This window comes from Macaca thibetana, chromosome 19, assembly GCF_024542745.1.
Source record: "Macaca thibetana thibetana isolate TM-01 chromosome 19, ASM2454274v1, whole genome shotgun sequence".
Classification (NCBI taxonomy): Eukaryota; Metazoa; Chordata; class Mammalia; order Primates; family Cercopithecidae; genus Macaca; species Macaca thibetana.
The window spans coordinates 6,080,458-6,106,000 of NC_065596.1; the positions used below are offsets into that span (position 1 = coordinate 6,080,458).

Below are 25,543 nucleotides of genomic sequence, written 5' to 3' on the forward strand. Positions count from 1 at the left end.
ATTTTATTACCTGTTCTTTCCACACTGGGGCAGGGGCATCCCCTGTGCCACTAGTGGGGATGGGTATAAGACCTGGTGGGGGCCGGGTGCGGTGGCTCAAGCCTGTAATCCCAGCACTTTGGGAGGCCGAGATGGGCGGATCACGAGGTCAGGAGATCGAGACCATCCTGGCTAACACGGTGAAACCCCGTCTCTACTAAGAAATACAAAAAAAAATAGCCGGGCGAGGTGGCAGCGCCTGTAGTCCCAGCTACTCGGGAGGCTGAGGCCGGAGAATGGCGTGAACCCGGGAGGCGGAGCTTGCAGTGAGCTGAGATCCGGCCACTGCACTCCAGCCTGGGCTACAGAGCGAGACTCCGTCTCAAAAAAAAAAAAAAAAAAAAAGACCTGGTGGGAGCGGCGGCGGTGCATGCGGAACTGGAGCCAGGGGCCATGGAGAACATAATGCTCATCCTGCCGGCCAAGGGCAAGAGGGGGTGCATTTAATAAGAGAGAACACGGAAGAATAGGACCATGGGCAAAGGTCCTGGGCCTGCAGCTGTGGGGCCTGGTCTCCCTGCCGGTCCGCGGCCTTGGCCTATGTTCTAAGGCCACCCAGGAGTCTGAGGGGCGCAGGAGGGGAAGTCATGCAACCCAGCGGGGCAGCATGTACCCTGCTCCCAGCATAGCCTGGCCATGCTGTTCTCCCAGGATAACATCTCTGTCCCCACATCCCAGGGCCAACATCAACCTCCAGCCCACGGTCCTGCCTCCCCTGGCCCTTCAGCACCAGCCCTGAGCCAACAGCCCAGCAATACTCTGGCCATCACCCCCACAGCCCACAGAGGCCACAGTCAGTCTCTTGATCTTCCTCAGCCATGGATGCCATCAGTCCAGTGCCCCGGGTATCCAGGAGAGCCTTCCCACCCTCATGACCTGGGCATCATGGTGGAGAGGGGCTCAGGCCTGCTAACCCCTCTCCTGCCACCTGCCAGGGGCCCCAATTGTCCTCTTTCCACTGGCACCCCTGTTCCTGCAGCCCCCTCCTGTACCAAGCTCCACCTGGGCTCTGCAACACAGCAGTGACTGAGAGAGCCTCATCCCTGCCTTCAGGGAGCCCAGTTTGCTGGGGGATGGCAGTGCATCTCACCACCCACTTCAGCACAGCCAGGCCTGACTGGAGGGGCCAAATCCCCTCCCTCAGCCTTGTCAACTGCTGGGAGTGGAAGCAGCCCAGCCTCTATGCCGAATCCCTCCAGCTGCCCCATGCCAGCTCCCATCCTCCGGCACCCCCGACAGGTGGCCCTGTGAACACAGGGGCTCCCCGGGGCTGGCTCTTGGGACCTTCCTTCCTCATGTCTCTCAACTACACAGGTTCCTGAATTGCCTGTTTCCTCGAGGCACAAGATTCCCCGATTCTCTGATCCTCCAATACCTACAGGATGTCCAACAGTTCCATTCCCAGAAATGGTATCGGACTCCACAAGTTATGGGGGTCAGTCCCACAGGGCTGCACCCATGTCAGATGCCACCCATACTTCTGGCAAGCAGGCTAATAAATTGGGAGTTCCCACCACCCCCACTTCAGGTTTGATAATTTGCTAGAACAGCTCACAGAACTCCAGAAAATGCTCACAGTTAAATGGAGGAGGCGCACAGGGCAAGGTATGGGGCGGGCCATGAGGCTTCCATGCCTTTTCCAGGCGTGCCACCCTCCCAGCGCCTCCATATTGTCCCCTAAACCCCATTATTATTATTATTATTTTTTTTTTTTTTGAGACAGGGTCTTACTCTGTTGACCAGGCTGGAGTGCAGTGGTACAATCACGGCTCACTGCAACCCACACCCCCTGAGCTCAGGTGATCCTCCCACCTCAGCCTCCCACACAGCTGGGACTACAGGCATGCGCCAAGCCAGGCTACTTTTCTTTGTTGTTTGTATTGAGATGGTGTTTCCCCGTGTTGCCCAGGCTGGTCTCAAACTCCTGGGCTCAAGTGATCCGTCCTCTTTGGCCTCCCAAAGTGCTAGGATTACAGGCATGAGCCACCGTGCCTGGCCGACTGCCTATGTTTTGGCTTAGGTTCTATGAAGAATGTGTATCAGTGTGAGGAAACACTTTGTAGATCTTAAAGGGAGCAGACTGGGTGGGGGAGAGGGGCCAGCCTGCCCAGACTTCCTGGGTTCTGGGTAGCATTCCTTCCTCCAGGGTATGGGCAGGACCCTCCTGGAATGACGGTCTTCAAGGGAGCAGGCAGAGTGACCTTTGCCAGCTTTGTGGCTTTTTTTTTCTTTTTTTTAGGGGAGAAAGGCAACAGTTTCTCTGACCTGCCTTGGGGAAGAGGAATTCTGGTTTCTATGGTTTCCAGAGGAGAAAGGGGCTAGAGGTAGGAGGGCAGGAGAAGGTCGGAAAGACTCGATTCTGAGCTTTCCGATGCCCTGCTCAGGGCCAAGGCCTTGAGGGTGGCGGGGGCGGCGGGGGGAGGTTCTGTTTTCTGAGCCCCATCTCATTTGCATATATGTGATTGATTAAATCATTGGCCACTGGTGATTGAGCTCAATGTCTAACCAAGAACCAGGAACAACCAAATACTCTTTCACACTCCCTATCCCAGCCCTCAGCGTCTGCCCAAGACCCCAAACTGCCTCCCACGTAGCCAATTTTTCATCTGCCCTGCCTGGGTGGCTCAGGTGGCTTAGCCTGTAGTCTTCTTTCAGTGAACTCCTCTTCACGTCTCAAAACCCTTGCCAGCAGCCCCCTCATCTGGGGAGCCTGTCTTTCAGGGGCCCTGCCTGTGAGTTCTCACCCACTGGGGACAGGGGTGTCCCAGTCCACTTCCAACTCCCTCAGACTGGGGCCCCTTCAGGGTGAGGCCTGGACCCAGAGTCTTAAGCCGTCATCCTCCAAGGTCAGGCCCTGTCTCTTGCAAATGTTCCCAACTATCCACCTTTTGGGCCAGTTCCAGTGGTGGAAACTTTCCGGCCTCCAGGCGCTTGTTTTGGAAAGTTCCTGGGGGAGCTGCCCCGGCCTGCCCGCTGGGTTCCCACGCTCTCTTATCAGCAAGCATGAGGGGGGCGCCCTGCTGTGCAGGCCTCATTCCTCCCCTGCCTGGGCCCTGCCCGCCTGTGCGTCCCCTCCCCTTCCCAGCGAACAACCTCCCCCTCCGGTCCACCCCTGCCAAGCCCTGCTGCAGGTGGGGAAACAGGCCAAACAGGCCCCATCCTTGTGAGCCCCGTGGGGACAGAGTAACTTTGTCCCCTCTGAGATGGATGGGAGCGGACATGGGGAGCCAGGGGATGGGACTGCCTGGTAGGTGCTGCTGCCCACGAAGGGGGAGTAGGTGGCAGCGTGGCTCCCAGGAGATTCTGGCTTTGAAGTTCTGGTCCTCTGCCTGTTTCCCCTGCAGTGTCTCTGACCCAGAACTCCTACCCCCCCCCCACCAGAAGTCCAGATTCCCTGCCCAGCTCCACTCCATGGCTTATGGCTGGGCTCGTGCCTCATTGTCCTCTTGTAAAGGGGGAATAGGCAGCCATGCGCCCCTGGGGGCTGCGGAGCGAGCGAGGTGAACCTATACGCGCCGCGCTCGGGGACGCCCGGCCACTGCCGCCAGACGAGGACCCGATGGCCACGATGGCTCTGCGTTGTCGGGCCTCGAACCGGGTCTCCAGACATTGGGCCCCTCCCCCGCAACGCGGGAGAGGCGGGGAAGGGGGCGGGGCGGGGGCGGGGCCGCAGCGCTTTTCTCCGGAGGTCGCGCGCCCGAGAGCCCGCGCTGTTAGCCACCGCTGCCTGAGTCGACTCTGCGCCGGTGAGTGCGGTTCGGGGCGGGGATGGCCTCCCTGGGCACCCAGGCTGGCTTGGCCCGGCCACTTAGAGTCCCCGCTGACCCCCCTGCTCACCCTTGGACTCCAGCCCGCCACGATGGAGGCCGCCGCCCAGTTCTTCGTCGAGAGCCCGGACGTGGTCTACGGCCCCGAGGCCATCGAGGCGCAATACGAGTACCGGACGACGCGCGTCAGCCGCGAGGGCGGCGTCCTCAAGGTGGCCCGGGGGTTGGGGAAGGGGGCATGCTAGGGAGAGCGGGGCGGCGCGGGGAGAAGGGCATGGGACCCGGGGTTCACTGCGCGGCCTGTCTTCAGGTGCACCCCACGTCCACGCGCTTCACCTTCCGGACCGCCCGGCAGGTGCCCCGGCTTGGGGTCATGCTTGTCGGCTGGGGCGGGAACAACGGCTCCACACTCACTGCCGCGGTGCTGGCCAACCGGCTGCGTCTGTCCTGGCCCACGCGCAGCGGCCGCAAGGTGGGGGCGGGAGGGGCGTGGTGGGCCGGGAGGCTTGGTGGGAGTCCTTGAGGGCGGGGGCGGGAGTCTGCAGGGGGCGGGGCTCTGCGGGACCGGGGGGCCCTAGGGGGCGGGGTTCTGCGGGGCGGGGGACTGCAGGGTCGAGAGACCTTCCCGGGGCTGGAGGCCTGCAGTGGGCTAGAGACCTGCAGGGGGCGAGGCTCTGAGGGGCGGGAGGGCTTGCAGGGGGCGGGGCCTGGCTGCAGGCGGACCCCGGGGAGGGGTTTCGCGAGGTAGCTGGGGCTCCTCGGGACTCTTACAGGGGCGGAGCTTAAGGTGCCGGAGGTCTCGGGGAGGGGCCTGGGGGCAGCGGCTTCCGTCCTGGCTGGGAGCCCGGAACTGAAAAACGCCCGAAAGTGGGGCGGGGCTTGAGAGTCTAGGCGGGGCCCAGGCCGGGTCGCGGCCCCTTCGCCACGCCCCCCCGTCACCTCTCGTGTCTGCTGCCCCCCCAGGAGGCCAACTACTACGGCTCGCTGACTCAGGCAGGTACCGTGAGCCTGGGCCTGGACGCCGAGGGCCAGGAGGTGTTCGTGCCCTTCAGCGCGCTGCTGCCCATGGTGGCGCCCAACGACCTCGTGTTCGATGGTGGGCGGAGCCCTGGGCCGGGGTGGGGCGGGATGGGAGATTGGGTCTGGAGGGGCCCAGGATCCGGGCAGGGCCGAGTGTGAGGATCCCCCCAGGCTGGGACATCTCGTCGCTGAACCTGGCTGAGGCGATGCGGCGCGCGAAGGTGCTGGATTGGGGGCTGCAGGAGCAACTGTGGCCGCACATGGAGGCCCTGCGGCCCCGGCCTTCTGTTTACATCCCCGAGTTCATCGCGGCCAACCAGAGCGCGCGCGCGGACAACCTCATCCCGGGCTCGCGCGCGCAGCAGGTGCTGTCCCATCCTGCATCCCTTGCTCCCTGCCACCTGTCCACTTGGTTCCCCCTTTTTGCCCCACCCCGCGAGTCCAGGCCCCATTTGACACTCGGGGAACTGAGTGACCCAGGCCTCTTGAGTCCGAGAGCATATACACCCGCTCCATCCTCCCCACACCCTCTTCATCCTCCCCACAGTTGGAGCAGATCCGCAGGGACATCCGAGACTTCCGGTCTAGCGCGGGGCTGGACAAAATCATCGTGCTGTGGACGGCGAACACGGAGCGCTTCTGTGAGGTGATTCCAGGCCTCAACGACACAGCCGAGAACCTACTACGCACCATTGAGGTGGGCGCACGCCCGGGTGGAGTGGGTCAGGCAGGGCCAGTCCCAAACACAGCTCTGTGCTGACTGCCCACCTTGCCCACAGCTTGGTCTGGAGGTGTCGCCCTCCACGCTCTTCGCCGTGGCCAGCATCCTAGAGGGCTGTGCCTTCCTCAATGGGTCCCCGCAGAACACCCTGGTGCCCGGAGCCCTTGAGCTCGCGTGGCAGCGCCGGGTTTTTGTGGGTGGAGATGACTTCAAGTCAGGCCAGACCAAAGTCAAGTCCGTGCTCGTGGACTTCCTCATTGGCTCCGGCCTCAAGGTGCGTGGGCCTAGGGGGCTGCTGAGTGCAGGAAGGGGGCCTGGGCCACGAGCACCTGGCTTGTGGGGCCACAGGGCCTGCAGCTGCTGGGGCGTCCCTTGTACCCACAGACCATGTCCATCGTGAGTTACAACCACCTGGGCAACAACGATGGGGAGAACCTGTCGGCGCCATTGCAGTTCCGCTCTAAGGAGGTGTCCAAAAGCAACGTGGTGGACGACATGGTGCAGAGCAACCCAGTGCTCTATGCGCCCGGCGAGGAGCCTGACCACTGCGTGCGTGGGGCGCGGGCGCGGGCGCTGGGTTGCCCGGCGAGGGGTGGTGGGAACCCGGGCAAACTCATGCTGCACTCCAGGTGGTCATCAAGTATGTGCCGTACGTGGGCGACAGCAAGCGCGCGCTGGATGAGTATACCTCGGAGCTGATGCTGGGCGGAACCAACACACTGGTGCTGCACAACACATGCGAGGTGCAGTGCGGCTTCAGGGGCTGCTGTGGGAGGCGGGGCTTGGCCACCACCCCCACCTCCTGACCCACCCGTCCCGCAGGACTCGCTGCTGGCCGCACCCATCATGCTGGACCTCGCGCTACTGACCGAACTGTGCCAGCGTGTGAGTTTCTGCACTGACGCTGACCCCGAGCCACAGACCTTCCACCCCGTGCTGTCCCTGCTCAGCTTCCTCTTCAAGGCGCCACTGGTGCCACCGGGCAGCCCGGTGGTCAATGCGCTTTTCCGCCAGCGCAGCTGCATCGAGAACATCCTCAGGTGCGCCCCAGCCTCCAGGTTCCCCATTCAGGGCCCAGATACCCCCTGGCTAAACTATGCACAGGGCTTGGGGGACTATAGGCGGTGTCTGGCTCTGCTAAGCTGTACGGCCTCTCCAGGGCCTGCGTGGGGCTCCCGCCACAGAACCACATGCTACTGGAGCATAAGATGGAGCGCCCAGGGCCCGTCCTCAAGCGAGTCGGACCTGTGGCTGCTGCCTGCCCTGTGTTGAACAAGAAAGGACCGGTACCCGCTGCCACCAACGGCTGCCCTGGTGATGCCAACGGGCATCCGCAAGTGGAGGAACCCCAGATGCCCACCACCTGAGGCCCTGGTCACACAGCTTCCCAGCTGTTCCTCCCCGCTGGCCCCCAAGACCCCACCTTGCTAGGCCCCCACAAAGACAATAAAGGCACTGCCACTCTTAGCCCTCCTTCCACCCGGGGTTCTTGGGGCCTGTGACCTGACTCTGCCTCCCTCTACTTTGACTCTGAGCACCCAGCTTCAGTCCCACTCCCTCTGCCCATGGTCATCACCCCAACTCCCAGGGAGAGCCCAGAACCTGGAGCCTCGCTCTGCCCCCAGTTCTCAAAGGTGGGGCTAGATGGGGGCGTGGGGGAACATCAGACCACAGGGTGGAGGGTGTGGTGGCCGAAGGCCAAAAAGGGAATCTGAGACAAGCTACCAAAAACCAAAACCAGCTTCCATTTATTGATGGGCCCTACCCCCTGACGTCCTGGGGAGAGGGGCCCCCCAAAGAGCCCTCTGGGACAAAATACAAATGGCAGGAAGGGTCCATACAGAAAAGAACGTCTCTGAGGTCCTTGCGTTTTTAATAAAATGGTAAGTCTTTCGTGTGGGGCCTCCCAGCTGGGCAAGCCTTGATTGGCCAGGAGTCCAGGTGCCCGAGGTGTGACCTCAGCCCCTCGCCCTGAGCAGGGGTGCTGGGCAGAAGCCTAGGCCCGCAGAGGCCCGGGGCTGCCGCCCCATCACACGCTCATGGTCATCCCTGGCGAGTACTGCGGAGAGAGGAGGGGGCAGCGCGCAGGGGCCGAGTTTAGCTTCGGAAGAGGCTGAGACCCGCCCCCAGGGACAATGGGGGACAGGGCAGGGCTGGGTCCTGGGCAGACGGGTTGGGGATAGGAGGGAACGGGGGAGGGGCGATGCGTGGGGAGGCCGCCCTGGGGCGCGGGTCCCGGGGTGGGGGCGGATGGCATCGGGACGGTGAAACAGGAGTGGGAGGTGGTGGGGTGTGAGGAGAGGTTAGGGAGAGGGGAAGTATGCCGCGGCCGCCCCCCCACCTGGCCCGCCGCGGTCACGGTCTTGCTCTGGCCCCCCGGCCGCCCCGCCGGGGCCTGCCCGCCAGGCCCCTCCGGCCCGACGCCGCCGCGGGGGGGGAGTCGACGCAGTCGCTTACGCTTTCGCTCGGGAACGGGTGCAGGAAGGTCCCGGCGGCCGCCATCTCGCCGTCGTCCCGCGGGGTGCCCGGGGCGTTGCTCAGGCCGGCCACGGCGCCGGGAGAGCTCTGGGGGTGGCCGCGGTCAGCGCGGAACTCCCTGCCCCGCCCCCCGCTCCCACCCCTTCCCGGGTCCCCCGCCTCCGCAGGAGCGCAGCCCCCTTACCTTCGGCAACCCGTCCATGTCGCCCGAGCCTGCGGACCGACAGACACGGGTACCGGCTCAGACGTGCTGACGCCAGGACGCCAGGTCCCCCGGCCTCCAGGGGCCGAAGACCCTCACGAGCTTCCTCCGCCGCCGCGCCCCCACCCCGCACAGCCCGCCAGGAACCCCGGGACTGAGGCCAGGTGGAGGGTTGGGCCTGGGGGGAGGGGCGGTCAGTGCATCCCCTGGTTTGGTCGCTGGATCTCGCTCCAGGTGGGGGCAGACCCTGTCACTGAGTGGTCCCCGGGGGACTCAGGGCGCCACTAGACACCTCCACCTGACAGGCGGGCTGACTGGCGAGGGGAGGCAGCCAGGGAGCGCACGGGCCCGGAAGGCAGGAAGGCAGCGTGGGCAGGAGCAGGGACGCCCACTCACCCAGGGATCCGTTCACATGGTGAGGCTCCATCGCGCTCATGGCGGCCATGGGGCCCTCCGGGCCAGGGCCGAGCGGGAACTGCAGGCATGAGGACAGCGTGGGTCTCGGGCCACCCATTCCCTCAGTGGGGTCACCGCCTCGAGAAGCACCCCCGCAAGCCCCCACTCACATTAGCCCTGCCAGCGCCCGGCCCGATGGGGTTCATGATAGTGTACATGTTTTCGCTGGAGTTAGTGGAATCTGGGGGAGATCAGGGGACAGGAAGGGTGCCAGGTGTGACGGGGTTTCCCCCAACCACACCCACCCTAGCACACCCCGCCTCTGCCTAGGCCATACCTCCAGGGCTAGGCATGATGGGTGTTCCAGGGGGCCCACCTCCTCCTGGGGGTCCCTGCACACAGGAGACAGGAACCGTGAGAAATGGTCCCTCATCTGCCATCCCACAGCCCTTGCCCAGGGGTGGCCCAGCCTTGCTCAGACGTACCGTGTAGCTGCCGGGGGATGAGGAGGAGTAGGGGATCTGGGGACAGGGGCAGCTGTGAGCAGTCAGCCAGGCGGCTCGCCCAGTGCCCCTCCCACCCCACCCCAGGCCTGCCCACCCAGCCTTAGGCTCACCGAGTTTCCACTGGGGCTGGCCCATGGGCCACGAACTCCTGGGCCCCTGTAAGAGACGGTGGGTGACAGACTCCGGGGCTAGTCCATGTGGATCACAGCCCCCACCACGCACCCCCCACACCCTGCTCCACTGTGTCCCCAGACAGGCCACAGAGCAGATGTTGCTGGAAAAGTGGCCACCGCGAGCGGCCAGGTTCCAATCTCAACCCATCACTGGCCCCGGGGGACTAACTGCTACTTCAGGCCTGTCTCCCCTCAGTGGCCATGAAATAAACAATATCCAAGACTGTCCTGAGGATTCAGGGCCTGCCCCAGCTGACCCAGCCATGAAGCTAGTGGTGGCCTGTGAACTGCACACTCCGGGGGTCCCCGAGGGTCTTACATGTTCATGGCAGGCAGGCCTGGGCCAGTAAGGGAGTTGGGTGGGGGCCGCATGCCACCTCCATAGCTCTGCGGAGGCAAAGGGGCTGTGAGGGGCAGAGCGGGGACAGCCCGAAAGCCCCACCCACCAGGGCTCCACTCTTACCTGGGGCCCCACGCTGGCCATGCCCCGAGGAGGCGTCACCCTCTGCATTGGGCCGCCCATGCTTGGATGCCCTGGGGTGGGGCAGAAGGAAGGGGACTCGGACCTGGACCATTACCCAGTGTGGACAGCAGGGAGGCAGCAAGGTCAGGGCTCTGAGAGCTGGAATTCTGATTGATGGGGGGATAGGGGCTGGAGCTTCCCTACTCACCCTGGGCTCTTGCGGAGGGCTCCATGGCACCAGGGAGGAGGGGCTGGGAGCCGGGGAGGCCTGCGGGGGGCTGCAGAGGGGGTGCGGTGGCACTGAGTGTGGGGTGCTCTCTCCCCGGCCCAGCTCCTGCCCCCCTCCCATCATCCCTTTCTCACCTGACTTGGCATCCGCAGGGCGGGCCGGGGGCCCCCTGGGAAGCGCGGTGACATGAAGGGCTGGAAGAGGTGGGTGGGGATCAGCACCTCCCCCCACCCTCTGGCTCCCAAAGCTACCCCATTCCTGCTATGCTGGGGGACCCCCGACCTGGGGAGCCCCCTCCTCCAGAACCAGTCAGCAAAGCCTGGCGGTGCCAGCCGGCCAGGACATCATGGCTTGGGGGCAGGAGGGGGTGGCACTGGGGGAGGGGATGTGTGTGTGTTAGGGGCAGGCACCACAGCTGCTTACCTGACCGGGAGGCCCCATCATGGGGGCGTTGGGGTTGTGGGGGGATGGCTGGGAGCCCGAGGGGCCCTAGGAGGACAGAACCAGGTGGGTTGGGGGGAATGAGGTCCTACTGGGTTTGGCTGAGGAGGGGAGAGGCTCCATGGAGGCAGAGGGGTGGGCCAGCCTATGGGACAGGGACCCTGTGGGAAGGCTTGAGGGCAGGACTCAGGCACCAGTGGTCACCAGGACCACTGTGGCCACTGCATCCCCAAGCACCCTGTGCACACGCATGTACAGGCCAAGCGTGCAGACACCCACCCTCCACTGCACTCGGGCCCTCCCTCGCTGGCCCCTGAAAGGCCCACCTGGGCACACCTGCGACACAGAGGACCCTCCCACCCATCTCCAGCCTGCCGGCCTCATGACCTCTGCCCATGTGGGACCCTCATCCTCAGACGCATGTTCACCCAGAGTTGCGGGCCAGGGGACTCCAGCCTGGGCCATACCTGGAAGAAGCCAGCTGCCATGGGGCCTGCGGCCATTGCGTCACCTGGGGCCATACTCCCCATCACAGGGCTCGGGGCAGCTGCAGCGCTCTGTAGGGGTGCGGGAAACCAAGAGGGCCAGGTCAGGGCACTTGGACACTTCCTACCTGGGGTGTGCCCCCTCCTCTCTACAGGTGGCTGGCCCCATGGGACAGCCAGCTGGCATTGGTCAGTGAGCACACTGGGGTTGTTGCCTGAGGATCTGTGGGTCTGAAGACCCTGTAGGACCCAGGATCCAGTGCTGCCCCCATCTCACACAGACCTGCCCCCGACTCCAGACCCATCCCAACGGGCCCTGCATCGTCCTGGCTGGCAGGACAGCTCAGCTAGGTCCCCAGCTCTACCCAGGACACCCCAAATAAACATACACACAAATATACCGGCAGTTTCAAGAGCCTCCCTGAAGGCTCTACCTTAGAGCAGCTGTGGACCCCTGCCCCACCCCACCCTGCCCATCGTCCAGGAGGGAGGGGGAAAAGCAGGATTCTGGGGTGGGGTTCCCTTCCCCCAGCCTCTCTCAGATGGAGAAGGGGAGAAGACACGGTGCTAGAGGGGGCTTCCTGTATCTGCCAGAAATTCTGGTGGCAGCCCAGGCCTGGTTGGGGACCAAGTTGTAGACCTGTCTGCTATGGGGCCTATAGGGTCTGGCAGGGGGAAGGTGGGAAGGGGGATGTGAGGTGGGGAGGGCGGCCCGGTCTATGAGGGCAAAGGGACACCTCTGGGGACAGGGAGGGGAGAACTTCTCTCCCAGCCTCTGTCTGTATGGTCCAGGCCAAACCCCAACCCCCAAAAACAAGGGGAGGGGCTCTCTCTGGGGTTGGCCCAAGCCAGCACATCGGGACGCTCAGGTGTTTGTGGCATTAACTGATGCCACTTGGGCTCAGAGAAGTTGAGCACTCTGCCTGCAGTCACACTGCGTTTCCTGTCCTCAGGGACTGCTGAGAGGGGTCCCCTGCCTAGAGCAGAGCCCCAGGAGAAATCCTCCCTCCCCGTGTAGGGCTGCGGGCTGGCCTCTTCTCTGAGGTTAGCCTCAAGCCTCCCGCCAGGGTCCTAAGCTGGGGGAGGGGGTGGAGGAAGGAGCCCCCTAAGCTCACCATGACGGAGAGCACTCCCAAGGCCCAGAACAAATCCTTCGAAAGCCCTCGTGCCCTAGGGCCCCACTCCTGTGCCACTTTCTCAGTTACAAACTGCCAGGTCCCCTCTGGGCCCCCACCCCACCCCCTCCCGCAAACACAATGGCCTGGAGCAGCTGCGCTCCCAGGCGGCCCCTCCGGTTCACTCCCGGAGGGTGGGCAGGGGGCACCTCTGAGCCCTGTGTCTGTCCACCCCACAGGGAGGGGGTTCTCTCGGGCCACAGCGGGTGCCTGAGCGTTTCCTGGTCGCAGAGGCTCCACCGCAGCCTCCCCCCGGCCCCCTGCGCCCCGCAGCTTCCCAACTCTAGGCTCCGAGGAGTTAATCCCGGGCGGCGCGCCCTCCCTGGCGGTTGGCCCGGGCCGGACCCCCTACGTCAATCATCCCTGAAGAGCAGCCGGCCGGCACGCGTTGCCATGGCGATGGGCTGGGCGCTCCGGCGTTTCCTGGAGACGCCAAGGTCGGCCTGGAGCCGGGGAGGGGCGGACAGAGCACCCCGCTCAGAGGGCGGGAGAAAGGCACGAGAGGAAGGGGCCACCTCTGTGCGGGTTCGGCAGGCAGGGTGCCCCCAGTGAGAGTGAGAGCAACGGAGGCGACGGCACGGCATGACGAGTCCCCACGGGGATTCGGTCACCCCAGGGCTTGGGCGGCCTCCGCCCTGGGCCCTGCGGTCTACACTCCGCGCCGGTGCTGCCATGGTAACCGCTGCGCGCCTGGAAAGCGCGTTCTCGCCGACTCGCCAGCTCCGCCCTCCTGGCCCGGCGGGGGCGCCCAGAGAGGAAGCTAGACCCAGACGGCAGGGATGGGGACAGAGTCGCCCAAGTCCACAGCTCCAGACACCCCCGGGGCCCCAGACCTAGCGGGACTAGGACAAGGGGACCACACACGAGCAGTGGGACACCGTGGGGGTGAACAGCAGTGACGCCAGGAGGGCTTCCGCGTGCCCAGCTCCCATGCAGCGTGCTGGAGGCATCTTCAGAGACATGGGCGCCCCACCCCTCAGGCCGCCTCTGCCTTGCTGAGACCTGCCCTCTGGCGCGCAGGGGGCAGGGAGTGGGCGGGACTGGCGTCCCCCAGCCGCCCACCGGCAGAGCCGGCACCTCCCCCTCAGACCCAACAGAGGGGGCCAGGTGGCCCAGCGCACAGGATGAAGGGAAGGGCTGCCATCTGCTGCCCCATGACAACAGGAGGCTGCCATCCCCTGGTGTTAGCCAGGCAGAGCCTCCACTCCAGGCAGGCCTCTGACCTTTTCTAACCCAGAAGGAAAATGACAGCAGAGAGGGAGTGGGCAGCTCCAAGTACCCGGCAAGGTCAGAAACTGTCCTAGTGCCTGGCCCATCGGGCACCCCCACCGGGGCTCCCCGCTCAGAGGAGCAGCAGTGACCCCCAACGCACACACGGCAAAGGAGGAGGAAGGCAGTGAGCTTCCCCCATCTCTAGGCAGGCTCACAGGAGGGGCGGGGAAATGGCACCCACCCAGTACCCCGAGGAGGGTGGGAGGGCTGTGGGGACCCTCAGAAGCGTGGTGCAGTGAAAAGAGCTTTCCCTTACTCTGTGAATGACCCTGGACCAAGGGGAGGGTGGAGGGACCCCCAGAAGTGGCCAAGAGCCTGAGTGGCAGCGGCAGCTCTTCCTGTCAACCCCAACTACCACCATTCCCAGCCCTCCTCTAGCTGTGCAGCCCCCACCCCACCTCCCCAGCCACCCAGCCACAGGCCCAGCAGACCTCCCACCCTGGAGTCCCCGAGTCTCTGGGGCTGGGACTCACATAGTCCTGGAAGGCCTTGGCCTCGCCGGAGTGCTCGCAGGCCTCTCTCCGGTCAGGCGCTGCACAGTACAGATCCCAGAACACACTGTGGGCGGCAGGGGTAGACGGTTGCTCCACGTGACCCCCTCAACCCCCTTCCACAGTCCACCCACAGCAGCCCAGCACGCACCACCACCAGGAGTGCAGGAACCCGGGGGGCTCCCCCAGCGTGATGTTCTTCTCCCATCGGATCTGCAGGGAAAGGAAGGTGGTGAGGGGGTGGCCCTACCTGACCTTGCGCCACCACGCAGCAGGGTGCCCAGAGAACATCTGGGCAGGGATGGAGTGGGGAGGGAAGGGTAACTGGGTGGGCAGAGGGCCCCAGGATGTGTGGCAGGTCCCAACTGGGCATGTGGACCAGATGCCTGGATGCCAGCCCGGCCCGGACCCTGCCGAATCCTCAGTTCCCAGGGCCATCAGAGTGGCAACGCGGGCCCACCCCCTGGGTCCCCAGTGGAAATGGAGGAGGCCCCTGGGGTGTGGGTGGGGAGGGAGGGCCAGGCTGGAGGCAGCGGCTTACCTCAGACAGGAAGGTCTGGGCTGACTTCTGGGCACCGATGTGCAGCAGGTACTCATAGACGTATAGCGCCAACCTGTGGGGGCAAGGTGGTCCAGGGGGCTCAGGCTCTCCCAAGGCAAAGGCCCGCCCCAAAGCCCTTCCACCTCTCAGGAGGGCGGGTGGAAAGATGGCCTCCCCACCAGCTGCTCAGCAGGGACAGCTCATAGTTATCCATCCACGTCCTACAGGCCCCTCCCAGGCATCCCTGACCCCCAATTCCAGGCCGAATTCGGCTGTGTTCCGCACTCCCTCGCGGACCAAGTCCTTGCCCTGTCCTGCCAACACTGTGACTTCAGAGAGGACTCCGTGCTGGGGAGGACTTCTCCACAGAGGAGTGTCATTCCTGAGTATGTGCGGGGTGGGTACGACCAGTGGGCACCCTGGGCCATGTAGTGTGCTCAGGGCCCACACCCAAACTCATCCCCAACCTTCCCGGCCCAGGACGGAAGGAGGGAAGGGGCCCTCCCCCTGACATCCCCCCCATTCCCTGGACCCCATCTCTTCCTTAGGGTCGCTGCCCATCCACTGTGGTGGCCTCAACCCTTCCTGCAGACTGTCCCCAGTCAGTGCTGACCCTGGGGCAGTGTGTGGGGAATGGAGGTGGGGGGCCAGGGGAGGTAGGGCCCGCAGTGCCACGTCTGCAGTGGTGCCACCCTACCCAAACGCCCACAGGGCTCTGCACAAGTCCCCAGCCTGCCAGGGACCCCTGGACTCACCCTCTCAACCACTGCATACCCCAAGAGCTTGGACCTGGGCCACCCTCGCCCAGCCAGGTGGCTCCAGCACGGCCCTCTGCAGGTCAGGGAGAGGCCGGACTGTCCACCCCACTCCAGTCCAGCTGCCACACCAGACAGCAGAGGACAAAGCCCTCATCCAAAGGGGCGCCCAGTTCTGTGGCACCAGCCCTTCTGGACCTCCCTGGAATGAGCCGCCCCCTCTCAGAGTTCTTGTACTGCCCAGCTAGGGACCCACGAGGGTCTGCTGGGGGTTGGGGGACTCTTGGATTCAAGACAGGGTACCAGAGGGCCAGCCTGAGGCTGAGCCCTAGAGGCGAGAAGCAGGCAGGCCTGGGGGCCCTTCCAGCCGCCTCCGGCTCAGCTGCGCCGCCCTCTCTGGCTGCCGGCCCCATCCTAAAATAACCTTCCTTTGACTCACACTCTGCTCCCTCTCAGTCAGGCTGCTCCAATCCCAGCACCCACCACCTATCATGTCCCCCAGGTCCCTTTCAGACTTCCAACCCTCTGGTTCCTGCCCCGGCCCCTAGAGAACGTGAGGACTTCCTGCCCCCACCTGGTCTTCAAGGGCACTGCCCTTGCCCCAGATCTTATCCTGCCTCCCCTCCTTCATTCATTCACTTCTTCATTAGTTCCTCCAGCATCCATGAAGTGCCTTTTGAGCAATGCACACCCCCAGCCCGTCCTGGAGGCCACGTTCTTGAGGGGAGAGACAAAGACAGGCAATACCTGTCAAGAGAGGTGAGCTCTGTGGCAGGCTGGAAGGCGCTGAGGCTACGGAAAGGCAAGTGGCACGGCATCAGGGAGGGGAGGCGGCCCAGGGCGGGGTGCACCAGGCTCACACTGTACCATGTGAGCTGTGAAGGCCACCCCAGGAGCAGGGATGAGGCGGGACACACAGCGCCCAGTGGTCAGCCCTGCATCATCACACCACTCTTTGAGAGTGCCCCCAGCCCAGATCCTGCTAGATCCTGACCTCACACCCCTCCAGTCTCCCACACCAGCTCTTCCTCCACTTTCCTGGCCCCATGGCCTGCACGCCCGCCTATCTAGCTCACTTCTGTGGCACCTTGGCCCATCTAGAGGCTTCTGAGCCTTTCCCTGTGGCTAGTGGCTGAGAGGCCTGCGTCCATCAGTGGAAGGGGAGCACACAAGGCCAGACTGGGCAGGTTCAAGGGGCAGACCGACCAGCCTGGGGAGCCCAATGCCAACTCACCCACCAGGTGCGGAAGAGAGTTCCCACCCCAGCCACTTGGGGGTCAGAGCAGGGGGCATGAAACGCCAGAGTGGGGTAAGACAGAGTTGTGGGAACGCTGGTGAGCTGCCCCAGGAGGGCGGGGGCAGCGGGAGATCCTGCACAGGCTGCATTCTGAGTACCCCACACCCAGGGCACGGCTGTCCAAGAGGCCCAGGGGGAGTCCTGAAGAGGGGGCTGCCAAGGGTTCTACCTGCCTTGTCTCCCATTCCCTGACTGTCCCCATGAGCACCTAACCCAGGAGGTGCCCCCCCCAGAGCCCACCCCGCCCTCTTCTGCTGTCCTCCTGCCTCCAGCCCCGTTGGCTACCAGCTCTGTCCTCTCCTCTGCTCTCCCTGTGCGGCCGCCCGTCCTGTTTTCATGATGCCTTCAAGTAGGGGCTGTCCAGAGGATGCTATGGCCTGACCTTCCCCACACTTGGGATCCACTGATCCACTGTCCACTTGATCCACTGATCCACTGACCCAGCCTCGACACCCTGAGCCCCCATCCCTTCAGCTTGGCCTTTACACACACATCCCATCCAAGGAGCCTCTGGTGGTGTGTGCACAGGCGTGCACCTGCATGAGATCCACCCAGCTGTCCCCAAACATCACTGCATTTAAAAAAACACTGAAGGAAATCTGATTCAGGCCCCTCTCCCCACCTCCACTGCACACCTGAGGCAGGCCACCCACCGTCTCCCACCTGGATTATGACAGAGTCCCCTCCAGGCACTGCTCCCCCAACCCCCACGTTCCTTGTGCAAACCCTCCTGTGCGCTGCCTCCCCCCAACCCACACCCTGGCTGCTCTGCCACCCCAGGGCCTCTGCGCACTGTTTCCCTGCCTAGGGCACTTCCGCCCAGAGACTCCAGTGTCACCTATCAGGGGCTTCCCTGTCACATGGAAGCCCACACCCTGCTCCGTCTCCCCCTCTGAGAGTCTCTGTCTTCGCCCCCGATGGAATGTGGCTTCAGGCGGGGTGGGGACTCGGAGTCCGCTCACTGTGACGCCCTTACAATGGAGCTGGGCATCCTGGGCCCCGAGTCACCCCAGTGAATGAACAAACCGGCCCGGGGACCCCCTCCTGGGATGCCGGGAGGATCAGGCGAGCCATGGGGTAAGCACTGATGAAGGCCAGCAGCTATTCTGTCCACACTGAGGATTTGGGAATTTCTCCTGGGAGCGATGGGAGGCCAGAGGAAGTTTCTGACTTCACTGATTTCCCTTCCACATTAGTCCTTTTATTTGAAACAGGATTCAGTCTCCAGGGAAGAACTGTGGGTTGTTATTGTTTTGTGTGAAAAGTTTTGAAGCCTGGCTGTTCGGCCAGGGAGTTTTGGGACCTACAAAGCCCTCCCCTCCCAGAGGACGGCTTTGGGGGCCAGGTCTGGGGGCGCCACCGGTTGGGGCCCTGAGCTCAGTTATAGGGAAGGGCTCTGGATGCAAATCACCTGTGCCCCCTACGGGCCACTTGCCCTGGGTCGGCACAACCTCTCAGGGCCTGCCGCCTACGAGGGCTCCCTGTGCCACACGGGCAGGTGGCCAGAAACGAACACGGGGAGGCACCCGGAAGAGCAGCAGGCAGCCCTCCCTGCAGAAAGAACACAAGACCCGGAGGACATGGGGTGCCTGGACCTGGCGCGAGCATGAGGCTACACAGGGAAGCAGAGCCAGGATGGGGTGCTAGCTAGCGCCTGGTGGCCTGAAATATACCACAGCTACCTCCATAATGACGCGAGTTACCATAATTACCGAGAATGGCCACAATGGGTGCTCCCTGCTCAGCGCCCTCCTGAACACAGACGCTGCTGGGACAGGAGACACCTGCCACTTACGGCTTTCTGTCACCGTGCCATCTGTCACCAGGTCTCACTGCTGTCCCCAAAGGGACCCTCCAACCCTTGCCATTCTCCCTCCCCTGTGCCAACCCTAAAGGCCGGGCCTTTGGCAGCTTCTTGGCAAAGTGGCAGCCTCTCCTTACTACCCTCCACACCTGCCCCTCATAGCCATTTCCAGCCAGCGGCCAAAATGACCATGTCCAATTGTGAATCCCATCCCTGGCTTTCCTGCCAGGCTGATGAACAAGCCACCGGCATCCATGTGCTGGGTCAAAATCAAGCCTGGGAGAAGCCCATGGGCTGCCAGGCGACACCAACCATGGCTGTGATTCATGGACCTCTTCTCAACCTGCCTGGCAGCGCTTGAGTGTTGAAGGATATACACACCCCACTCTTGTTGCGGGTGGCCTATTCAGACCCCAGCCTCCCTTGGCCCACTCTGCTGCCCCCGCACTCCGCAGTCACCACCATCTGCTGCAAGCCCCCAAGGGCAGGCACCCACCAGGTGCTCGGTCCCTTCCTGGAGCCAGCTGGCCGAGACCTCGCGTGAGCCGGGAAGGCCTGTAGGCTCCAAGGGCAGCCAGAAGGGGCTCAGGATTGGGGCCAGAGAGAGAAGGAAGGAGGCATGAGGCTCAGTGCAGGAAGAAAAGTGCAGTGCTGCAGAGTCAAGGTTTGGAGCAGTGTGACCCCTTCACCCCATTTCACAGAGGAGGAAACCGAGGCCCAGAAGCAGGAAGTGGCTCGCCTGTGGTGGATACTTCCTGAGAACCGAGTGGCTGCACCAGTGGGTGCTCCACCTACGGGCTCCTACCCAGTCCTTGCAAAGATCCTGAAAGATGGGTCGCCCACATTTCAGATGAGGAAACTGAGGCCTGGGGCTGCCTCTTAGAGCTCATCTGTGCCAGAGAAGCTGAGTCCTCATCAGGTGGCTTCCTCTCCAGGGCCCTGGTGTCCCTTTCGGTGAAATGGGGGGATGCAGCCATCTGGTGTTCTCCAGGCTTTCTCTGATAGCGGAACCTCACCTCCAAACCAACACTTACACGAGACCCTCTCCGTGAAATGGAAGCACAAGGGCTGGCTCTGGCCAAAGAAGGGCCCCGCAGCCTCCCCACTGGCAGCTGAGGGACTTCGGAGAGCCTTGAGTCCCCAGACCAGTGTCCCCAGAGCACCTCTGCTGGGCAGGTTGGGGGGTGGGAGGACAGTAAGGGAAGGGGGCCAGGAATGCAGCTAAACCCCTCACCCTACCACTCCCAGCTCAAACCTGTGAAATCTCTTCCTTCTTGCTTGGGTCCAGGCTGCCATCAGCTCTCTTTCACTGTTTTTTTTGTTTTGTTTTGTTTTTCTTTTTGAGATGGAGTCTCGCCCTGTCACCCAGGCTGGAGGGCAGTGGCATGATCTCAACTCACTGCAACCTCTGCATCCCAGGTTCAAGTGATCCTTTCACCTCAGCCTCCAGAGTAGCTGAGATTACAGGCACCCGCCACCACGCCCGGCTAATTTTTGTATTTTTAGTAGAGACTGGGTTTCATCATGTTGGCCAGGTTGGTCTCGAACTCCTGACGTCAAGTGATCCACCCACCTTAGCCTCCCAAAGTGCTGGAATGATTATAGGCGTGAGCCACCATGCCCGGCCTCCCCAGCTGTCTTTGAGACAACTGTGTCCACATCCCCAGGGACTCCCAGCCTCTGTTCCTGACCCCTGCAAGCCCCACTCCACCTGGGAGCCAGAGCACACTTCTGCACACACAACCAACTGTGGCTCATCTGGCACTCTTGCAGGCTGCCTCTTCCTACACCTGGGCCCAACCTCAGCTCCTTTTCCTGGTCCCACCTCAGGGCCTTTGCACTTGCCGTGCCCTCCACCTGACATCCCCTCACCCTTCACTATACATCACCCACTTTGCTTTCTCCTGGTAACTGGATACCTGCCTCCCTGCTGGGGTGGGGGCTTCTTCAGGGCCACTGACCCTGCCATCCCGACCAGACCCTGCCTTCCCGACTGACTGCCACACCCTGGGACACCCAGGGCAGATATGCTGAACCAGTGAACGATCCTGATTCCCACTGGGTGGGTGGTCGCCTCCAGAGCCAGCAGCTGGCTGGAGACACACAGGAGACAGACCAGGGGTCCGGGGTGACCATGGCAGACACCTCCTACTTCCAACCTGAGCAGGAGCCAGAGGCCAGTTTCGAAAAGTCTTTGGGTTTGAGGGTGCTTGGAAACGGAGCTCATCTTCCTAACTGCACACACACAAGGGAGCCCTGATGGTGCAGCCATTTGCCTACCACCTTCTGGCCAGAACAGCCTCTTCTCCAAAATGACCCAGAGGCTGAGCAGAGCGGACAGGCATCTTTGTGGAGGGGTGGGGTATCCCAAGTCAGCCTAGGCAGAAGAGGTAGGACGGGGACACTCAGCCAACGTCCGGGGCTCCTCTCCAGCACCCAGACATTCAAGTCCTCCCTCCTGGCCTGGCCCTCAAGGCGGATCCTCATGGGACCCCTCCCTGCTGACCCAGCCTCCTCTCTGCTTGGGTGGCCAGTTCCACACCCCGGGTCACTCCAGGTGGCTCAACTTCAAGGATCCTGCAAGTCCACCATCAGCTATGACAAGACTCCCCTCCTCCTGGGCACTTTTTTTTTTATTTTTTTTGAGACAGAGTCAGACTCTGTTGCCAGGCTGGAGTGCAGTGGTGTGATCTCGGCTCACTGTAACCTCTGAGTCCCGGGTTCAAGCGATTCTTCTGCCTCAGCCTCCCCAGTAGCTGGGACTACAGGCGCCCACGCCCAGCTAATTTTTGTATTTTTAGTAGAGACAGGGTTTCACCATGTTGGCCAGGATGGTCTCGATCTTTCGACCACCTCAGCCTCCCAAAGTGCTGGGATTGCAGGTGTGGGCCACCACGCCCGGCCTCTGGGCAATTTCACCAACACTGCAAACTGCCCCGTGCCCTTCCTGCGGGACGGTCACAGCTCCAAGCACCTTTCAAATGCTCTCCACCCGGAGAGCACACTCGGCTGCCTCCCCACCCCGAGAGACCTCAGCCCCACCACCACCCTTCCTCCATCCGCACAGTGGAACCTGCCCCTACCAGCCTGAGAGCGCCTGGTACCCACCGCCTGGAGCCACGCCCAGAAAAGAGGGGCCCTCAGTATGCACTCTTCGGTGGTATCAAGAGAAGGGCTCCGTCGTCCCCACCCGCCCCCGGACTGTGAACCGTGCGGCTTCCCCAGGGGCCCCACACAGCTGCTGGGGCCAGGGCAGACAGGTGGCCGCGCGCCCCTCCAGGTCTTCCCCAGGCGCCCGGGGTCCCCGAGCCGACACTCTCGCTCTTTCCGGAAAACTTCGCCGACCTCGATCCCCGTGCGTCCGCAGCCTCGGGCACCCACGTCTCGGGGAGGCCTCGCGACCCCCGAGTCCCGCTCGGGGATCTCGCGCGCCCCCTCAAATCTCGCGCCCTCGGGTTTCGCGCACCCCCGCCAATCTCGCGACCCCTGGAGCCGCTAGGGTCTCACCCGTTCACTCCCGTCTAGCGCCCCTCGGGTCGCCCGTCACCCCTCAACTCCGGTGACCCCTCGGGGTCTTGCGCGCCCCCCGCCAATCTCTTGCCCCTCGGGGGTCGCGCGGCCCCGCCAATCTCGCGACCCCTCGAGCGCGCTCAGGTTCCGCGCTCCCCGCCGCCCGCGCCCACGTGCCCCGCGCGGTGCCCGCCCGCGCCGGAGCCCACGGAAGAGCGCGGACGCCGAGCCCCGCCCCCGGCCCCGGCCCCGCACTCACTTCTCGCGGGCCTGGCTGTCGGAGGGCACGGCCGAACCCTTGCCCCCCTTGGCGTACATGCTGCTCCGCGCCGCCGCCGCCGGGGCCCACACCTGTCAGGCGGCGCCGCGGGCCGCGCTCGCCGTCGCCATAGCTACCCCGCGCCCCGGGCCTCACCGCCCCGAGCCCCGGGCGGGCACCGCGGGCATCGTCCGCGCGGGGGAGCTCCAGACGGCTGCAGCGGCGGCGGCAGCGGCGGCTCCAGCTCCGGCCCCGGCCGCAGGGTGGCTTTTTTTTCCTCCCTTTCCTCCGCGCGGGCTGTTCCGGGAAACGCGCGCTCCCCTCCTCCCGCCGCGCGCGCCCCCGCCCGCTGCCTCCCCGCCGCCCGCGGGCGCCGCTCTTAAAGGGGCGATGGCGGGCGCGCGGGTGGGTCCCGCCGCCGGGACCGCGGGCCAAGCGCGCACGCGCAGTGCCCATTGCAGGGGGTGGGGGCGCGGCTACACACTCGCGGGTCAGGATCGGGGACGGCCACCCAGGGACGCACAGCTGATCGCGGCTGCACACGCGCGCGAGCACACGTTCACTCACCTCATGGAGCCAGCCACCCAAATTGTACACCCAGCCACACACATTTGCAGCGACACTTAACATAGCGCTTTACACAACAAAAGTATACCCCGCTGCAGGAACGACTGCGGATAGCCCCATAAAGCCTCAGGCAGTGACACTGGGTGTCTCACCCTGCAGAGCTACCCACACTCAGCACGGGTGGGAACCACCGCACACACAGCCCGCCCAGCGACACACATACACTGCCACACACCCAGCTCACAGTGGCCGTCCTGGAACAACTAAACACAGGCCACCGCACGCAGGCACCCAGCCTCACGCAGAAGCACGCTTATGCAAGGCCATGCCACAGCTTCCAACAGCCGTGGACAGAGCCCACGCCGTTAACTCACAGTCACCTTGGGGCGCACTATTGCGGCCTCCTGAGAACCACACCCTACCTAGCTCCAGAGTCACAGGGCCTGCGGGCACTCAGCCTCCCGCCCGAAGTCACACAACACAGACACAATCCAGACACACAGAAACAAAGTTCTTATAATACCCAGGTTGTGGGAGCCACCCGGCACCACCCTCAAATAACACCCGGTTACAATACTAGGTGCTGGGTTTGGGCTTCTCTGCCTCGGTGCTGTGAGCTGTAAATGGGACGCATCCCACCTTTGTCTGCGGGAGTCAGGGTGCAGGCAGTGGGTGCCCTTTTCCCCTTCTAGGACCCTTCATCCCCCCACCAAGGGTGTTCAGAGAGAGTGGGGGCGGATACTGAGGCAGGGACCCCCGCAGGGCACGGGTGTCCGCGTACCAATGGGTCGTGTGTGGACAGGCAGGGTACGGGAAGGCGGTGCAGTTGACTCTAGGTCTAGATGTTTCTGTGTTTGCCACGGCTATTCCTTTTTTTTTCTATGTGTGTGCTAACACGCGGCTCCTGTGTGAGTGCACGTGTGCATCCTTGTGCGTGGGGAGCTGGCAAACACCCAGTAAGTGATCGCTGTCTCGGCGACTGTCCCTGGCTGCGCGGTGGCAGTTATGGGTCCGAGTCGGGCCAAGCTGCCCAGTGAGGTTGTGTGCACAAATGTGTGCCGAATGTGCACGTGTGTGCCTCCGCGCGTGGGTAGGCCGCCAGCTCCCTGGGACCTGTGTGTGGCTGTGCGCTCATGTTTCGTGTGTGTGTTTGTGTGTGAATGTGTGGACGTCTCTCGCTGCCAGCTGACCCCCAGATGCCTCCCCGATAGAGGCCGGCCCCCCAGTACGTGAGAACCCTTCCGCCCCCACCCCAAGCCTTCTGGCCGGCGGGAAGTCGGGAGCCGCTGGGGCTCCAGACCCGCGGAGAGGAAGGGAAGGGCAGGGCCGGCCCCAGCCCCGCCTCCTCCCCGAGGGGCCTCGGCGCGGGAGGGGGGACGCCAGCCCTTCTCACTTCCTGTCCAGCCGGCCGCCCCCTCCCCCAGCTTCCTCTCCAGCGGGCCTCCGGGCCCCGGCTGCGGTAAGGAGGGGCTCGCACAATTCCGCAGGGCCTCGGGCTGGCGACGGCCCGGAGCCTGGGGGGCCACGGGAAGCATGGGCTTCGGCGTCCAGGTCACTCTCATCCTAAAGACCGCCCCCACCACTGCCCACCCAGCGCCTACCCCTAATGAAGCACAGAGAGGGTGTGGCTCACCCAAAGTCACACAGAGCCTTGGTGACAATCGGGGCTCCCAGGCCCGGCAGATGCCCCTCCTGGCACCCCGTGTTTAACCTCCCAAAGCTCCGTGGCTCACCAGGGCCCCGTGTGCCCCGGTGGGGTCCCTCGCCCCGTGAGCCACGGTTCCTTGGGCCAATGTGAGTCTTCACCCCATTAAACATGCATTGAGCGCCTTCTGTGTGCTGGGCTCCGGAGACCCAGCCGGTACACGTTGCTGCCTTTTAGAGCCCAGAATCTGATGGGGGAGGTGGACAGTCAAAAGCTGGCGAGTCAGTTGGGGCAATTTCAGGGAGTGCCACGTGCGTAAGAGGGAGGGGACCCCTGGTGACAGGACGGGCGACGGCAGGGTCGGCCGGGCTCCCGGGGGAGGGCGGAGGCGGAGGGAGGGAGGGAAGGAGGGAGGGAGGCGGAGGCGCCGGCGGCCCAGAGAGTTGCGATGGGGGAGGCGCGGAGGGCGGGAGCGAGGAGCGCGGTTCTCATGGCAACTGGGAAGGATCTCCAAACACAGCCTGGGCGCCGGCGGGAAAGTGCGAGGGTAGCGGGCCCTGGGTCCCACGCGGCGTCGGGGAGGCTGAGCCGCGCTCACTCCCAACCAGGGCGCACGCCTTGCGGGGGCAGAACCGGCAGAAAGGGCCCCCTCACCCACGCAAAGGCCGGGCAGGGCGGGGAGGAAAAATTAATAACGGGGAGGGGGGGTGGATTTGAAAGACCTGGAAGTGGAATATTCAGACTGTAGTCACAGCAAGTGCTTAGGCCCTGAGGTGGGCACATGGCGAAGGCGCTGGAGGCAGGAGGCAGGGCCAGGAGGCAGCCGTGGCGGGAGCAGTGGGAAGAAGAGGGGGATGATAGCAGGGAACGCAGAGAGCTAGACCACGCCCAGCGGGGAGGGGGTGAGATTTTTTTCTAAGAGCAATAGGGAGCCATGGAAGGGTGTGGAACGGCGAGAAGAGGATGGGATTTTAAGAAGCTCCATGGGAGGTCGCACATGGTGGCAGCGTGTGCCTGTAGTCCCAGCACTTCGGAGGCCGAGACGGGAGGATGGCTTGAACCCAGCAGGTGAAGGCTGCAGTGAGCTGTGATCGTGTCACTGCACTTAAGCCTGGGCGACAGAGGAAGACCCTTACTAAAAATTAAAAACATCTAAGAAGCTCCGTGGGGTTGCCAGTGAGATCAGGGTGGCACAGGGTGGGCAGGGAGGTTGCCCCAGTAAGGGGCTCAGGTAGACAGGGGGCCAGGGCAGGTCCTTGGCTGGGTCTGTGCTTCTTGGGGTGGACAGTGGTGAGTCAGCCACCACA

At 63.8% G+C, this 25,543-nt stretch overlaps 5 protein-coding genes across 15 annotated transcripts in view; 2 read left to right on the plus strand and 3 right to left on the minus strand.

Moving 5' to 3' along the window:
- The window catches only part of REX1BD (required for excision 1-B domain containing), a 280,166-nt gene extending 273,534 nt beyond the window's left edge, over positions 1 to 6,632 (minus strand). Inside the window, exon 1 of the mRNA XM_050769778.1 lies at positions 6,629 to 6,632. The gene's annotated coding sequence lies outside the window, so the exon portion shown is untranslated. The remainder of the gene's footprint in view (positions 1 to 6,628) is intronic.
- Positions 1 to 25,543, minus strand: part of KXD1 (KxDL motif containing 1) — a 233,117-nt gene that overhangs the window by 131,765 nt on the left and 75,809 nt on the right. The window lies entirely within an intron of this gene.
- Positions 1 to 25,543, plus strand: part of LSM4 (LSM4 homolog, U6 small nuclear RNA and mRNA degradation associated) — a 223,028-nt gene that overhangs the window by 67,848 nt on the left and 129,637 nt on the right. Inside the window, exon 1 of one of the 5 annotated variants that reach the window (XM_050769841.1) lies at positions 79 to 82. The exons of 3 other annotated variants lie outside the window; for them this stretch is intronic. The gene's annotated coding sequence lies outside the window, so the exon portion shown is untranslated. Of the gene's footprint in view, positions 1 to 78; positions 83 to 7,685; positions 7,690 to 25,543 lie in introns of those variants that run through there. One more of the 5 variants, XM_050769839.1, reaches the window with a different exon arrangement.
- On the plus strand, positions 3,699 to 7,011 carry ISYNA1 (inositol-3-phosphate synthase 1). Of its 2 annotated transcripts, XM_050769611.1 has the most exons (11): positions 3,699 to 3,785; positions 3,890 to 4,018; positions 4,117 to 4,278; positions 4,770 to 4,902; positions 4,998 to 5,191; positions 5,374 to 5,523; positions 5,606 to 5,821; positions 5,932 to 6,096; positions 6,177 to 6,290; positions 6,370 to 6,587; positions 6,707 to 7,011. In XM_050769611.1, exons 2-11 carry the CDS (start codon positions 3,899 to 3,901, stop codon positions 6,912 to 6,914), a joined length of 1,680 nt encoding a protein of 559 aa, XP_050625568.1. In that variant the 5' UTR covers positions 3,699 to 3,785; positions 3,890 to 3,898; the 3' UTR covers positions 6,915 to 7,011. The 2 variants fall into 2 exon arrangements, with proteins under 2 accessions (XP_050625568.1, XP_050625569.1); XM_050769612.1 differs by lacking the exon at positions 5,606 to 5,821.
- Positions 7,270 to 24,455, minus strand: SSBP4 (single stranded DNA binding protein 4). Of its 6 annotated transcripts, none has more exons than XM_050769678.1 (18): positions 24,225 to 24,455; positions 14,400 to 14,472; positions 14,010 to 14,071; positions 13,841 to 13,925; positions 10,903 to 10,992; positions 10,418 to 10,483; positions 10,129 to 10,188; positions 9,974 to 10,043; positions 9,766 to 9,836; positions 9,622 to 9,689; positions 9,240 to 9,285; positions 9,109 to 9,144; positions 8,961 to 9,015; positions 8,794 to 8,864; positions 8,624 to 8,702; positions 8,210 to 8,238; positions 8,005 to 8,112; positions 7,270 to 7,606 (listed from the first exon to the last, which is right to left on the minus strand). In XM_050769678.1, exons 1-18 carry the CDS (start codon positions 24,407 to 24,409, stop codon positions 7,577 to 7,579), a joined length of 1,284 nt encoding a protein of 427 aa, XP_050625635.1. In that variant the 5' UTR covers positions 24,410 to 24,455; the 3' UTR covers positions 7,270 to 7,576. The 6 variants fall into 6 exon arrangements, with proteins under 6 accessions (XP_050625635.1, XP_050625638.1, XP_050625641.1 ...); XM_050769681.1 differs by lacking the exon at positions 24,225 to 24,455 and adding an exon at positions 22,025 to 22,426; XM_050769684.1 differs by lacking the exon at positions 24,225 to 24,455 and adding an exon at positions 21,763 to 21,930.

Coding starts and splice junctions, on each gene's coding strand:
- ISYNA1 (XM_050769611.1), top strand. CDS start 3,899: ATGGAGGCCGCCGCCCAGTTCTTCGTCGAGAGCCCGGACGTGGTCTAC. Junction 5,524..5,605: donor ACCTACTACGCACCATTGAG/GTGGGCGCACGC, acceptor CCTTGCCCACAG/CTTGGTCTGGAGGTGTCGCC. Junction 6,097..6,176: donor GCGAGGAGCCTGACCACTGC/GTGCGTGGGGCG, acceptor GCTGCACTCCAG/GTGGTCATCAAGTATGTGCC.
- SSBP4 (XM_050769678.1), bottom strand. CDS start 24,409: ATGTTTAATGGGGTGAAGACTCACATTGGCCCAAGGAACCGTGGCTCA. Junction 9,837..9,973: donor GCCCTCCGCAAGAGCCCAGG/GTGAGTAGGGAA, acceptor GCCCCACCCCAG/GGCATCCAAGCATGGGCGGC. Junction 9,286..9,621: donor GGCCTGCCTGCCATGAACAT/GTAAGACCCTCG, acceptor CGTCTCTTACAG/GGGCCCAGGAGTTCGTGGCC.